At 44.0% G+C, this 12,347-nt stretch overlaps 1 protein-coding gene across 2 annotated transcripts in view; it reads right to left on the bottom strand.

The window, feature by feature from the left end:
- Positions 1-12,347, bottom strand: part of PRKG1 (protein kinase cGMP-dependent 1) — a 776,897-nt gene that overhangs the window by 656,213 nt on the left and 108,337 nt on the right. The window contains exon 1 of one of the 2 annotated variants that reach the window (XM_063307451.1): positions 8,404-8,721. The exons of the other annotated variant lie outside the window; for it this stretch is intronic. Within the exon in view, the coding sequence (XP_063163521.1) occupies positions 8,404-8,714 (311 nt within the window). The 5' untranslated portion in view covers positions 8,715-8,721. Of the gene's footprint in view, positions 1-8,403; positions 8,722-12,347 lie in introns of those variants that run through there. 2 annotated transcript variants of the gene reach the window in all.

Genomic DNA, 12,347 nt, shown 5'->3' with positions numbered 1-12,347 from the left:
TTGGTGTTTTAACCAAGGTGTCACATGGGTTGTATGTTGTAGTGGCAGTTTTAATCTTGGCACACCACCCAGAGTCCCTGCTATGAGATGGGCGGCACCATAAACTGTTTAAATAAAATATAAATAAATAACGAAATGCATCTAACATCCAAGCAGGACAAATTCCGTTTGGGTATTATCATTATTTGTTAGATTTATATCGTCCCTTTTCCCCAGGAGTTTGAAGATGGAGCATGGAGCACTTTTTCTTCCCATTATTTCCCCCTAAACAACCCTGTGAAGAATATAATGACTGGCTCAAAGTCACCCACTGAGCTTCCATAGCTGAAAGAAGTTGAGTCTTCCCAACCCCAAACTTTAAGCCACCTGCAGTCAAGATGCTGCTGTAATTTAAGTGAACTGAAATTATACAATTACAGCCATCCAGAGTATTCAACAAGGCCTTTTCAAGGCTAATCATGTAAGACACATAAGTTACAGGACCTAACAATACCTGGCTGCACCTCTGCTTGCTTACTTCTCGCACGTGCATGTCAATGGAATAAAACGGCATTACACAGTACAGGTGCAAAGGCCCCTAAATATATAATCTGGGCTTGAGGGAGAAATGAGCAAGAGAAAGCAAGCAGATCTGAAGAGACAGCTCACTCTTATGCTGCCCTTCACAGGCTGCACAGTTTGAATATCCGACACACAGCTGAGTCCTCATCACACTGGATGCCAGGAGCAGGAGTGAGAGCAAGGAGGACCCAGCAACTGCGCTCCTCGAAGGCCCTGACAGCCTCTGAAATTGCCAGATTGAGGGAACCTGTCATCACAAGTTGAGGAGATCTCCTTTCATCCTCAGCCGACTTACCCAAAGCCCCAGTCCTGCCACCTTACTGACACAGTCAAGACGACTAAAGAGACAGAGATGGGGAAAAGACCAGCGTTTTAGCCTCTGGTTGCTAGGATACAGTGGAGACCCTCCACTGCTAAGCAGACAAGGGAGAATTTTTTTAAAAAAAAAAATGTCTAGGCCTTATGAGCAAACAGCAGTAACAAAAGAACGATGCTCCTTCCCCCTGTCCACCTCTACTAGAGAAAGGGGCCAGCCCTTCTCCAGTAAAATAATATGCCCCACAAACCTGCCAACAGGTCCTCAGTAGACTATGCAGAGGATGGCTGATTAATATTTTGGAAGCACAGACCTGAGTCTCAAGTTCAGGGCCTGCCAGTTTACACTTGGATTGTCCTCTTTTTGGGGGGTGGGGGGTGGACATAAAGCTCTTCTTCTAGCCTTTAGTTTTGTTAAGCTGAGCCATAATATTTGGAAGTTATCTTACCAATGTTAGTTTCATCAATCTTTTAAAAAATCATTATTTATGAATGAATTCCTTAACTGGAAAGACACTGTTAAACTAACACATTTCGAAGCGACAAAATCAAATGCTATCCCTCGCTCTACCACATAATGAATTACATTTCCCATTAAATCTTTAACAGCGGGACCTGATCTGTCTGTCCTGCCGTAGAGAATGTGAGTCTAATAATTAGACTTGAATACAGGCTATAAATTAAATTCTGCAGAATTCAGATTGGAGCGCTGCACAATATAGGACTGTTATACAAATCAGCCCTCCTTATCCTGAAACCTGGTCTGTTTGACTGCAGCTATCAAAAGCCATGTTGGCAGGTAAATAGAGCAATCATCAACCAATATATCTGGAAGACATCAGAAAGTCATCATAAATGATACTCATTGTGGTATATTACCTAAGGCACATTGGGTCATTTATATACTGCAGGTAGCCATCTGAAGTGTCATGTTTCACAGTATGTTCTATCATGTTGGAAGCAGAAAATAAGCTCATAGCTAATAATAGCCACTTAGGGAAGGCAGATATAGAAATTTACTATCTTGGTCTATGGAACAAAGTGCCATGTCTTGTATTAGATGTATTAGCACAGAAACAGGAAACATACGGGGCGGCATTTATACTTCCAGTTCTCTCCCCACTCTTTTCAGCCATGTTCAAACCCAGCTGATGCTGCAGGTAGTTCTGGAACATACTGCACGTGGAAGACCTCTTATCCTATTCCCTGTCAAAAACTGTGGATCCAGCCCAGATCTTAGCTATCTGGCAAAGGTAACATTTCTGTCAGATAATTAAATTCTCTTTGTGTCCTGCAGATACAATTTATGCAAGTTTCAGCTCACCTTCCATTCATACACATCTGTCTAAGGTCTGTGCCAACATTTTGTATGAAGTCTGTAGGTCAGCATTTCTAAATCACTTTTCCTTTTGTTCTGGCAGTTCAAGCTTAGTCAGAGGGCAAAACTCCCACTTCATAAGAAAATGTCAGCAAAGTAACCCAAGTGAGGAATAAAATTAACTTGATGAAACAAAATGGTGTTTGTTGATTACTGAATATTTGTACAGGAAGTTCCAATGGCATTTCTATGGGGTAACATACCCTAGGTATTCATTTATTTATTTTTACAAAAGTTAGTGGAATTTACTCATGAATAACAGTCCTGTATATGTCTACTGAAAATCCCACTGAGTTCACTGGATGGCAATCAAACCATAAAAAGTACAGTTGTTAAAAAAATAGAAATAGTTAAAGCAGAAATCTTGCTTTAAAACTGTTCCTGGTTTATCACATACATTTAAGAGAAACAGATGAGGAAAATCTGGTCACATTTCCACATAGCCACCTCAGCTATTACAAGTGTACATGTTACAAATCATGTTATAGAAAAAGTTTGCAGCATCAAATTATTCTCTTGCAGGAAAGAACAAGTGACCTAACAGGTTCATAATAATCATCTGCCTCAGTCAGCAACAGTGGGCACTGTTTTACTGAATCCACACAAATGTAAGAGCTAATGTGAACCAATCCTTACAGTCCAGGGAAGCAAGGAGCTGCTTTCATTCTCCAGTTAGTAGCTCATTGTAGAAAAGGAAAATGTTACTTAAAAAGATTTATACAATTTTGCTGTAACAAGGTTCCTCTCTAATTCTGATATATGATTAGTTTTAAGTGACCATAAGCAGGAGAGAGAACTGTCCCTGAAAGTAGAGTCTAAATGGAAATGTGATCATTGTACATGATCCCAGTGCAAATGATGGTGTCAAAATGGAACATTTATTCAGCACTGAACCAGATGAAAGAGGGTTGTCAATTACACTAAGTTAATGAAATCATAACTTGACCTATATAACTATATCCTCTAGAATATCCTTCCTCATCCTGGAGGTACTTTCAGAGAAAGTGGATTGTGGCACCTACATCCGCCAGTTGGCATGGTTGATTGTCATTGTTACTCTGGTCCAATATATCTGATGGCACTACCTTGGGGAAAACTCCTGCAAACTTTCCCTCACCACCTTAAAGACCTTGTGTTTTCATGTAGATTGAGTTGTGTTTTTTTGAAAAATGTTTGCTTTTTCATCATTACCATATCAAATCCATGAATATTTACAAGATGGCCATGAAAGGAAATTAAGTGCCATGTGAAAAATGCAATATGTCTTCTTCAGAGGTTTAGCTTTCTCCATGGAACACTTCAGACAGCAAGTGTGAAACAAGAACAGATAATTTTTTAAAAAATTTATTTAAAAGCTTCAAAGTAAGATTTATTACAACAATCCTTCCAATATGTCCTTTCCAAACAGGCAAACCAGTAGACCAATGGAAAAAGATTCTGAAGCAGGATTTCTACTTCTCCCACTCCCTTTCCTCTGAAGCATTCAAGGCCAGAGTGAGGACAGAAATCAGGAAGCCAAGGCACACATTTGAGGAAAGCCAAAAATGGACTTGTGAGTTGTCTACAGACTCAGATTGAGTGTCATGTTGGAGCTCACTTGAATTTTCTTCTAATTCCAAAAAACAATTAGACAACAATATTATACTAGTTCTGATATAACAAGTTCCTACTCATTCACCGCCTTCCCATTATCTGCTACACCATCATATGCTGCCTACAATATCCCCAAAAAGATGTTTCATGAGAAGTACTTCTCTTTCTCATTCTCCCTCTCCCCACTTTTCAAACACATTGTGACAACCTCTTTTTCATTTTATTATTCCTTACATTTTATGACTTGACCCTTTATTACTCTAAAGCAATCCATAAATCCAGCAGGATGCCAGAGAACTGTCAAATACGGTAGTAGATGCAGCTTACAACTTTTTCCCTTCTCTAAATACAAACATATCAAAATAGCTAGAAATTTCATGAAATAAACAGGAATGGCCACTGTCTTCCAGAAATTGTAACTCTGGAGTCCTTGGTGCTCTCTGAGCCTTGTTGCTTTCTTGCAGACGTTTCATTGCCAGACAGTGTGCTGAAGATGTTGCCTAGTCTGGCAATGAAATGTCTGCAAGAAAACAACAAGGCTCAGAGAGCACCAAGGACTCCACAGTTCAACCCTGAGCTACAAATATTCGTTTCGAATTGTAACTGTTGTAAAGTTTTGCATGAAGATGTCCCACGTTCAAGCCATGATAGCACCAGTTAAAAGGCTGGTTATGAGAATGATCATGGCTTGAGACTGAAAATATGCTTCCAGATAGAATAAATTCATCCTACTCAACTAGATATCTTCTAGAGGTTTTAGGACTACCATCTGAATAATCTTAGAGTTGCAGTCCCAACACATTTGGAGACCTCATCCTTAGAGAAAGGTCCAAAAGTAGAACAGAAAAATCTGCCCTAAATAAAGTTTCCCTATTCACAATATTTTGAGCCTGATCATGGCACCCACAGAGGAAAGAATCTGTGGCAAATGAAATCTAACCATCAACATAATAGACCTCTTTTTCTATAGTCCTCAGAACAAATGCCAGAGGATCTACCTAAATGTCATGACTACTGTAGAAAAAGAAGTTAAGAGAAACCAGAAACACAACAGGACAGAGGGAAGCCACAAGAATGTTTTATCAGACACTTGAACAAAGGAAAGTTGTGACATTAGTCATACATTAAAAAATATGTATATTAAGGACATTAAGATGGGAAAGAGAACAAATCTGTTCTCCATTCCCTGGTGGGTTTTGCCCTGGTTATTCCTGGCTACAATTATGAAGCATGTACAGTGTTGTAATCTCAGAGTACTTCATGTCTCAGCAGAATGGAATGTAAATTGGGGCATTTGTTCTAACAGAATGTTAGTTATTCTGTACTTTTAGTGGAACATAACACTGAAGTGAGAAAATCTTTGTTTTTATTAACTGTGTGAACCTTTACAATTCAGTGATTTAATCTGCATCTAGGTAAATTAAATGTAATGTTTCTCTCAGCCTCTCTTACAAGCTACCTTGGTTTTATCCTCATATCCTCCAAAAACAGAAGCTAAACCATTCAATGTGTTGAGTGAATTCAGATCAATGACTCTGCTAGCTATTGAGGTGGCCGAGCAATTGTTTGACTGCCCCACTAAGCACCCAGATTGGTATTACTTGCATTGAACAAAAGAAATTATTTAAGTAGTTTGCTGAACAGCAATATAGTAAAGGTGGAGTGGGTTGACAATTGCCTTTCCGAACAGTCAGCTGCAACATTTCATAAATGCCCTTATCAGTGCCAGAAACTTAGCCCAATTCTTACATTTTGAATCAAACCTAAGCCTGTGTAAAAACATTTTTAACACCCAGAACTTGAGCCACATATGTGAGTTCGGCATAATTTTCTGTGGTTCAATATGCAACTGTTATAACTGTACAATTTAAGAGTAGAAAAAGAGCCCCACTGGACTCTATCTTAATCTAGCGTTCTGTTTCAGTGACAGCCGGCTAGGTATTTAAAGGAGCTTATAAACATGACACAAATGCAAGAATAAGCCAGAGGAAAGTTTCAAGATCACTTCATCAACTTACACTTCCTTGTCTTCCAATTCAGGTCCCTGCCTAGGATAATATTTGTATCCCATATCAGTTGTTAACAGCAGAGACATAACTATTACTGTTTAGTTGTTGATTCATTTATCTAATAATGATGGATAGTATTCAACATAACATGGTATCTGTTCACTTTTAAGAATAAAGACACACATGACACTGAAATATGTGCCTTGCTATGTTAGATCAAAATAGGCAAAAGGTAATGCTGAGATTCCGGAATCAACGAACAATGAATAAGAAATACCTCGTGTTGTTAGGTATGTTAGTATATAACTATTATATACTAATATGCGTAATAGTTTAGGAACAGGTCTAGTACCATTCTGTACAGGATGTCCGAACACTCCATAACGTTTTTATTCGGAGTAGATCTCATTCAGTTTGATGGGATTTACTCCACTGTAAGATTTGCCACTGAGTAAATGTGTGTATCTTTTCAAGAAAATTAAATGCGCGGCATCTGACTAGCACTGCAAAGTTGCTACTCCCAATATTTTAAGGCAAAGATATGCACACTGTGTCACATCAGATGGTGAGACTTAGGACGTTCACACATTGCTCGTCCAAAACACAACCAACCACCTTCCCTCCACCCTGACTGCCCTCCTCTTTCAAAAACCCTGTCAGCTTCACTACACCAATAAGCCTGATGAGCTGTGAAGCAGGGCAGACATCTCTGAAAAAGCTCGAGAAAGATGTGAGGGAGCAGGAGAGTACCAGTGAAGGGATCAGAAGGAAGCCCTGCCCTGGCAATGCTGTGCCAGAGGGACAGCTTAAATTATGAGCAGGGAATGCCAAGCCTGCAGCTCATGTGGTGAACCCGGGCAGCATAAATCCAAGGTTTCTTCTGGGGAACAGGAGAACCTAGACATTCCAGAGAGGAAACCCACACTCTTATTAGAGATGCTCGGCAGACTGCTGCATAGGCACGGGGCACATCTGGAGTGGTAAGGCTGAAGTGGTACACGTGATGTAGTAATAAAGAAATGCAAAGTGTGTGTAGCATGTCTACCCCTCATTATCAAATCATTGCAATCAGCCTCTCTCCACAGTTAGGATTAGAAATGAGGGGACTGAGGCCAGAAGATATCTTACTTCTTTCTTTGAGAAATGTAAGCCATGGTCTTAGGCATTTTTGCTCTTTCTCTGCTGATTTACAGCCTCCCCCCCACCCCCTGCAAGAGACCAGTAAGAAATAGCAGACAAAGCTTAGGATGAAAGAGTAAAGCCTTTTTCAACCAGGAAAGGAGAAAAAGAAACTACCACTCAACGGTGAGAGGGATTAAAGCAAAGCTAAACTCTTCTCTGAAATGGAAGAACAAACTTCTGTATTCTGAGGTGCAGAAAGAACAAAGCGCTGAACGAAAACGCTGTAGCAAACCTTTACGCTCTACTCTCATTCGAAAATGAAAGGAAAAAGTGGCTGAGTGAACAAGATAGTAAGGCGACCCACAGGTTTACAGTTGCTTTCAGGTAACTCATAGTTTGGTGGTAGCTTTCTCCCACCCTGTCCCCTTGATGTGGAGGAGCACAACTCCCATCATCCACATCAGCATGGCCCAGTTAGAACACAATAGTTTGGAGAAGGCTGGCTGAGCAACAGCAGCCCTGCAAGGCTAGAAGAGGGTCAGATCACTTTTTTTTAAAGGTCGTCCAGGGAAAAATAAATGAAAAAGAAAGAAAGAAAGAAAAATTCCTCTACAGGATGTTGCCTGCCAGTGCCTAGTCACCAGAGGAAATGAGCGTCACAGGCAAGCATGTTAGCAAAAACACTGTCTCTCGCTTCAGTCAACATTTCTGAGTTAGTCGGTGGCAGGAAAGACAGAAGAGAGTCTTGGGGCACCTTAAAACCAACACCGTTCTCACAGCAGAAGACTGTAACAAACAGGTTGGCCTTTGAGATGTCACCAGAGGCTTGGTTGACCTTAAATACATAAATATCTCCCAGAGGGAGTGAATGGCATCCCTCCCAGCCCCCCAGCACCCACCCCCCAATCTTTAGGTGAGGGAATTTGGTTCCTACCTCCAAACGGCCAGTTCCCACCTATATTCAGGGCAAGAAGCCATAACCCGTCATCAAAACCCAGACAGAAACACCTACCACGCTGGAAGAGCCAGTCTGACGAAGCTGTTACTGCTGTGATAATTTGGGAAGAGGGGAACAGACAGAGCATTTTCATACTCTAGGAAAATTTTCCTCCCCCGGAGGGGGACTGAGGTGCCTTGACACCTGACAAGAGCACAGAGAAATGCTGAGGTGCGCGGCTGAATGTGGCTTTGGAAAGGTGGCAGCCCACAAGATACCAAGAGTTTAGGGCTAGGAGGGGGAAGAGGCAGAGTGGGGCGGCGGGAGGGGGAAGCGGTTTCAGAAGATGAGAAGCGATGGAAAGCAGGCGGCGGATCCACAGGGCGAGCGGAGGGGCAGCACGGGCGACAGAGACAGAGACAAAGGGGAGAGCGCGAGACCACACCACAGGGACGCCACACGGACACAACGCTTAACCGCCGGCTTACTGTGGGCTCTTGGGGTAGAAAGGCAGGGTGACATGGCTGAGGTCCTGGATGTCAAAAGCCGTGGGCTCGGCGGAAATGGCCTGCCTCTTGGTCCTCTGCTCGCCCTGCAAGGTGCTGGAGCTTTGCTGCTGCGCCTGTTGGGTGGCGGGCCGGATCACGGAGCGGTACTTGTCCAGCTCGTTCTGCAGCTTCTGGATCAGCTCGTCCTTCTGGTCCAGCTCCAGTTCCAGCTCGTCGATGAGCGCATCCCGCTGGCGGAGCTCCTCGATCTTCTCTTGCAAGGCATATTGTAAATCCCGCAGCGTCCCCATCCTCAACCTCCACCTCTTCCTCCTCCACCACCACCTCCTCCTCCTCCTCCCTGGGGCTCCTGCCTGCGCCCCCCGCTCCTCTCGTCGCAACTTTGCCCCCCGCCCCGCCGAGTAGCCGCCGCCGCCGCCTCCTGCCGCTTGTCCCACTTCAAGCCAACTTTGCCAATCGCTGCTCCGAGCGACCTGCTGCTGCTGCCGCCGCCGCCGCCGCCGCAGCCTCCGCCAGCAGATCCCGTTCGCCCTTCAACGCACGCCTCCAGCCTGGCTGGCTAAGAATCCGCTGCCGCCGCTTCGGTTCGGCAGAGCTACGCGAAGGAGAGGCTGCCGAGGAGGAGCCCCACCATCCTGGTCCTGCTTCAGCGGCGCCCCACCGGCGCCCTGCTTCACCGACGGCGGGCTTGCAAACGGCGGTCGCCTCGCTGCTGCCTGCGTCAAGCTAGACTGGAGAGCGAGCGCGCGAGCGAGCCAAGGAGACGGCGGGAGGAGGGAAGGAAGGGAAGCGAGCGAGCGAGGGGCGTCTGCAGCATGCCGTAGCACATGCACTTTCCCCTGCCCCTCTTCGGAGGGCCACTATCCGCTCCGGTCTCTCCTGCTCCTCCGCCTCCCCTCTCACCCCATTAGCCAGCCAGCCGGCGGGAGGTGAGTGGGTGGGCTTTGTTGCATTTCCAGGCACTTAGCGCCGAAATGGCACGCCACGTTTGCAAAGGGGGTGTTTGGGGAAGGCGGCGCGGGGGGTGGGGGGAGAGCAGCCTTTCGGAGCCATTGGTTTGCAGGGCGGAGAGTCTTCCCCCAGTTACGCAGGCAGAGACGCGCTTCCCATTCCTGTAGCCCCAGTAGTAAATACCGGGGCGTGGGCTGCCCCGAGCCGCCTCCCGGGTTCACGGCAGAAGTTCCGCGGCCAGGATGGACCCGCCACGCCACACAGACGTGCGTATCCGCCAGCAGCGGGTTGTGTACAAATGAGAGGCTTTGCCTCCTCTGCCAGAGCCGCGTTTCTCATTAGTGCCGGCGAGGCTGAGGAGAAGGCGTTGTGTGCCTGCCAAAAAGTATTCCGACAGCCTCACCTGTAGCAGAGAGGAGAATATAAACTGTTCAGCCCCTAATTCTCCTTAAGCATTGCCAAGGAACAGCACTGACAGACTTTCCAAGCCTGCCCAAAGCAGGTGAAGCTTTATCTGCAGTGTGGGGAAGAGAGATTAATAGGTTGACACATGCACGGTGAAAAGTAGCCATTGCCAGTCCATCAGTAGGCCGTTTCAAGCTGCCTGGAGCTATCCCAGAGTTTTCCACTTCCCTTTCTCCAGCCACTTGAATGCTCATTTTGAAGAGCTTGAAGAAATTGGGGAGGACCAGTTGTCACCCTCCACCTTCTTCAGGGCACTGAGGAGATGGGGTCTCCTCTGTCCCACTTGGGTAGGAAACCCCCTGCCCTGCTGGGCCACTGCAGGGAAAGAAGACCTTTTCCCAGGGGGAAAAGCAGTTGCTTGAAGATGGGGTGGGAGGAAGAAAGCGCCCCCATTTTAAATGGCTTTTGGAAGATGAACTGAACCCACTGGAAAAGGCTGTTGACTCTTAGGTCTTTATCTTTCTGGGTTCCGAGTGAGGAAGCTCAACCGCAACAGCATGGCAGGGTCATAAGCTAATTTGCCTCAATCTTGCTAAGTTTGGGCCCAGTCCTTCCCCCAATATAATCAGAAGAAACAGGTGCAGCCATTAGTCGGCACCAGATCCAGACTCATTTAGGCCTCTGCGATCCCTTCCCAGCAAGTGATGTGTGACTTTGGATTTGGCACCTGGACCCTGCTTGGCCTAGCCAATATTCTTTCCCACCTGCAAATCAAGATGTTATATGGGGGAGGAACAACCACAATACTGCTATAACAGCAAGAAGGGAGGAAAAAACTGAATTAAAGCATATAGTACATACATTTTGCCAAAAGGCAAAAATAACTCCATGCAAGGCACACCCCATATTAAGGTAAAGGTAAAGGTTTCCCTTGACATTAAGTCCAGTCGTGTCTGACTCTAGGGGGCGGTGCTCATCTCCATTTCAAAGCCGAAGAGCCGGCGTTTGTCCGTAGACACTTCCGTGGTCATGTGGCCGGCAAGACTAAATGGAATACCATTGCCTGCCTGCCGAAGCAGTACCTATTAATCTACTCACATTTGCATGTTTTCGAACTGCTAGGTTGGCAGGAGACAGACAATATTACATATTTCAAATTCTGCAGGATATTTCTGCCTTGGGTATTGATATGCATTTATAGTACTGCAAATCCCACCACATGATTAAAATACAGAGCTGCTCTTTTGGGCCATTCAGTATTTCCTTATTTATTTCATATATTTGCCAGCAAAATCATATGATCAAACCACATGAGTGACTATCAAATGTATCTGATCCAGTTTCAACCACAATATTAAGGGATTACTTGCATGAGTCATGGGAGATACAATACCATGAGAAGATTTTGGTATACAGCTATAGCTGTCACTAAGCCTTAGAGAAGTTTTCAGAACCAGCTGCAATCTTAATTTGTTCACCCAGGCTTTTAATTGAATCTATATTGCTATGCATCTCTTTGTTCCTCTTGTCTTGGTATTAAGATGTTACAATGTTATGGTTTTTAATGTGATTTTGTATTCTGCTTTGGTGTTAATATGGTAATAATGAAAAGCAAGTATCGTATTTTATAAATAAGTAAACCAGCTGAGCCAAAACATTCTCAGGAGAACCAGTTCACAAATTTAGCTACAGTATCTCAGCTACCAGTGAGGAAGACAAATTTCTTAACTGATGGATTTAAGCCACCTCATATAAGCAAACCCATATAATAAAATGTGTTAGTCTTAAAATGTGTTATAGAATCTTTCTGAATTTTGGCTATCATAGAGTAACACGGCTCTCCTGTTACAATGAAGAAATGAATGGTAATCAAGTGTAGCATCAGCACTGAAGACCATATATATAAGGCAGGCTAAAAAGCTGGGGCAGGAACATAATCCTGAGGACACACTGAAGGGTCTATACAATGACATTCACCTTCCCCAGTGAACACAGAAAGCTTCATGAAAAGATATTACAGTGCCTGCATGCAACAGGTTGGTATTCATCAACCTCTGTTTTTTATTTAATAAGAATTTTATTAAGTTTCAAGCAAAGATAAAAGCTATGAAAAAACAAAAAGCTACGAAAAAAGAGAAAAAAACTAAAAAGAGAAAATTTTTTCAAAGTTACAGAGAAAGGTGACTTCCGACTTTTAACAGCAAGACTATACAAACATTTTCCATATCCCTTACTCTATATTAGACCAAAACCACATTATTTCTATAAATCATTCCACATTGGCACATTATAAAAATCACTAAGTACAGTTGCTTGTTGTTTATTCATTCAGTCATGTCTGACTCTTTGTGACTTCATGGACCAGCCCATGCCAGAGCTTCCTGTCAGTCGTCAACACTCCCAGCTCCCCCGGGGACAAGTTCGTCACCTCTAGAATATCATCTATCCATCTTGCCCTTGGTCGGCCCCTCTTCCTTTTGCCTTCCACTCTCCCTTGCATCAGCATCTTATTGCCTCCCCTTATATTAAAAGAAAAAAAGAAACATTCATATAAACCTGCTAAACAA

This window comes from Candoia aspera, chromosome 6 (genome assembly GCF_035149785.1).
Source record: "Candoia aspera isolate rCanAsp1 chromosome 6, rCanAsp1.hap2, whole genome shotgun sequence".
In the NCBI taxonomy this organism is placed as follows: domain Eukaryota; kingdom Metazoa; phylum Chordata; class Lepidosauria; order Squamata; family Boidae; genus Candoia; species Candoia aspera.
The sequence above is the reverse complement of the archived record's forward strand: the minus strand, read 5'-3'. Positions and strand labels throughout refer to the sequence as shown.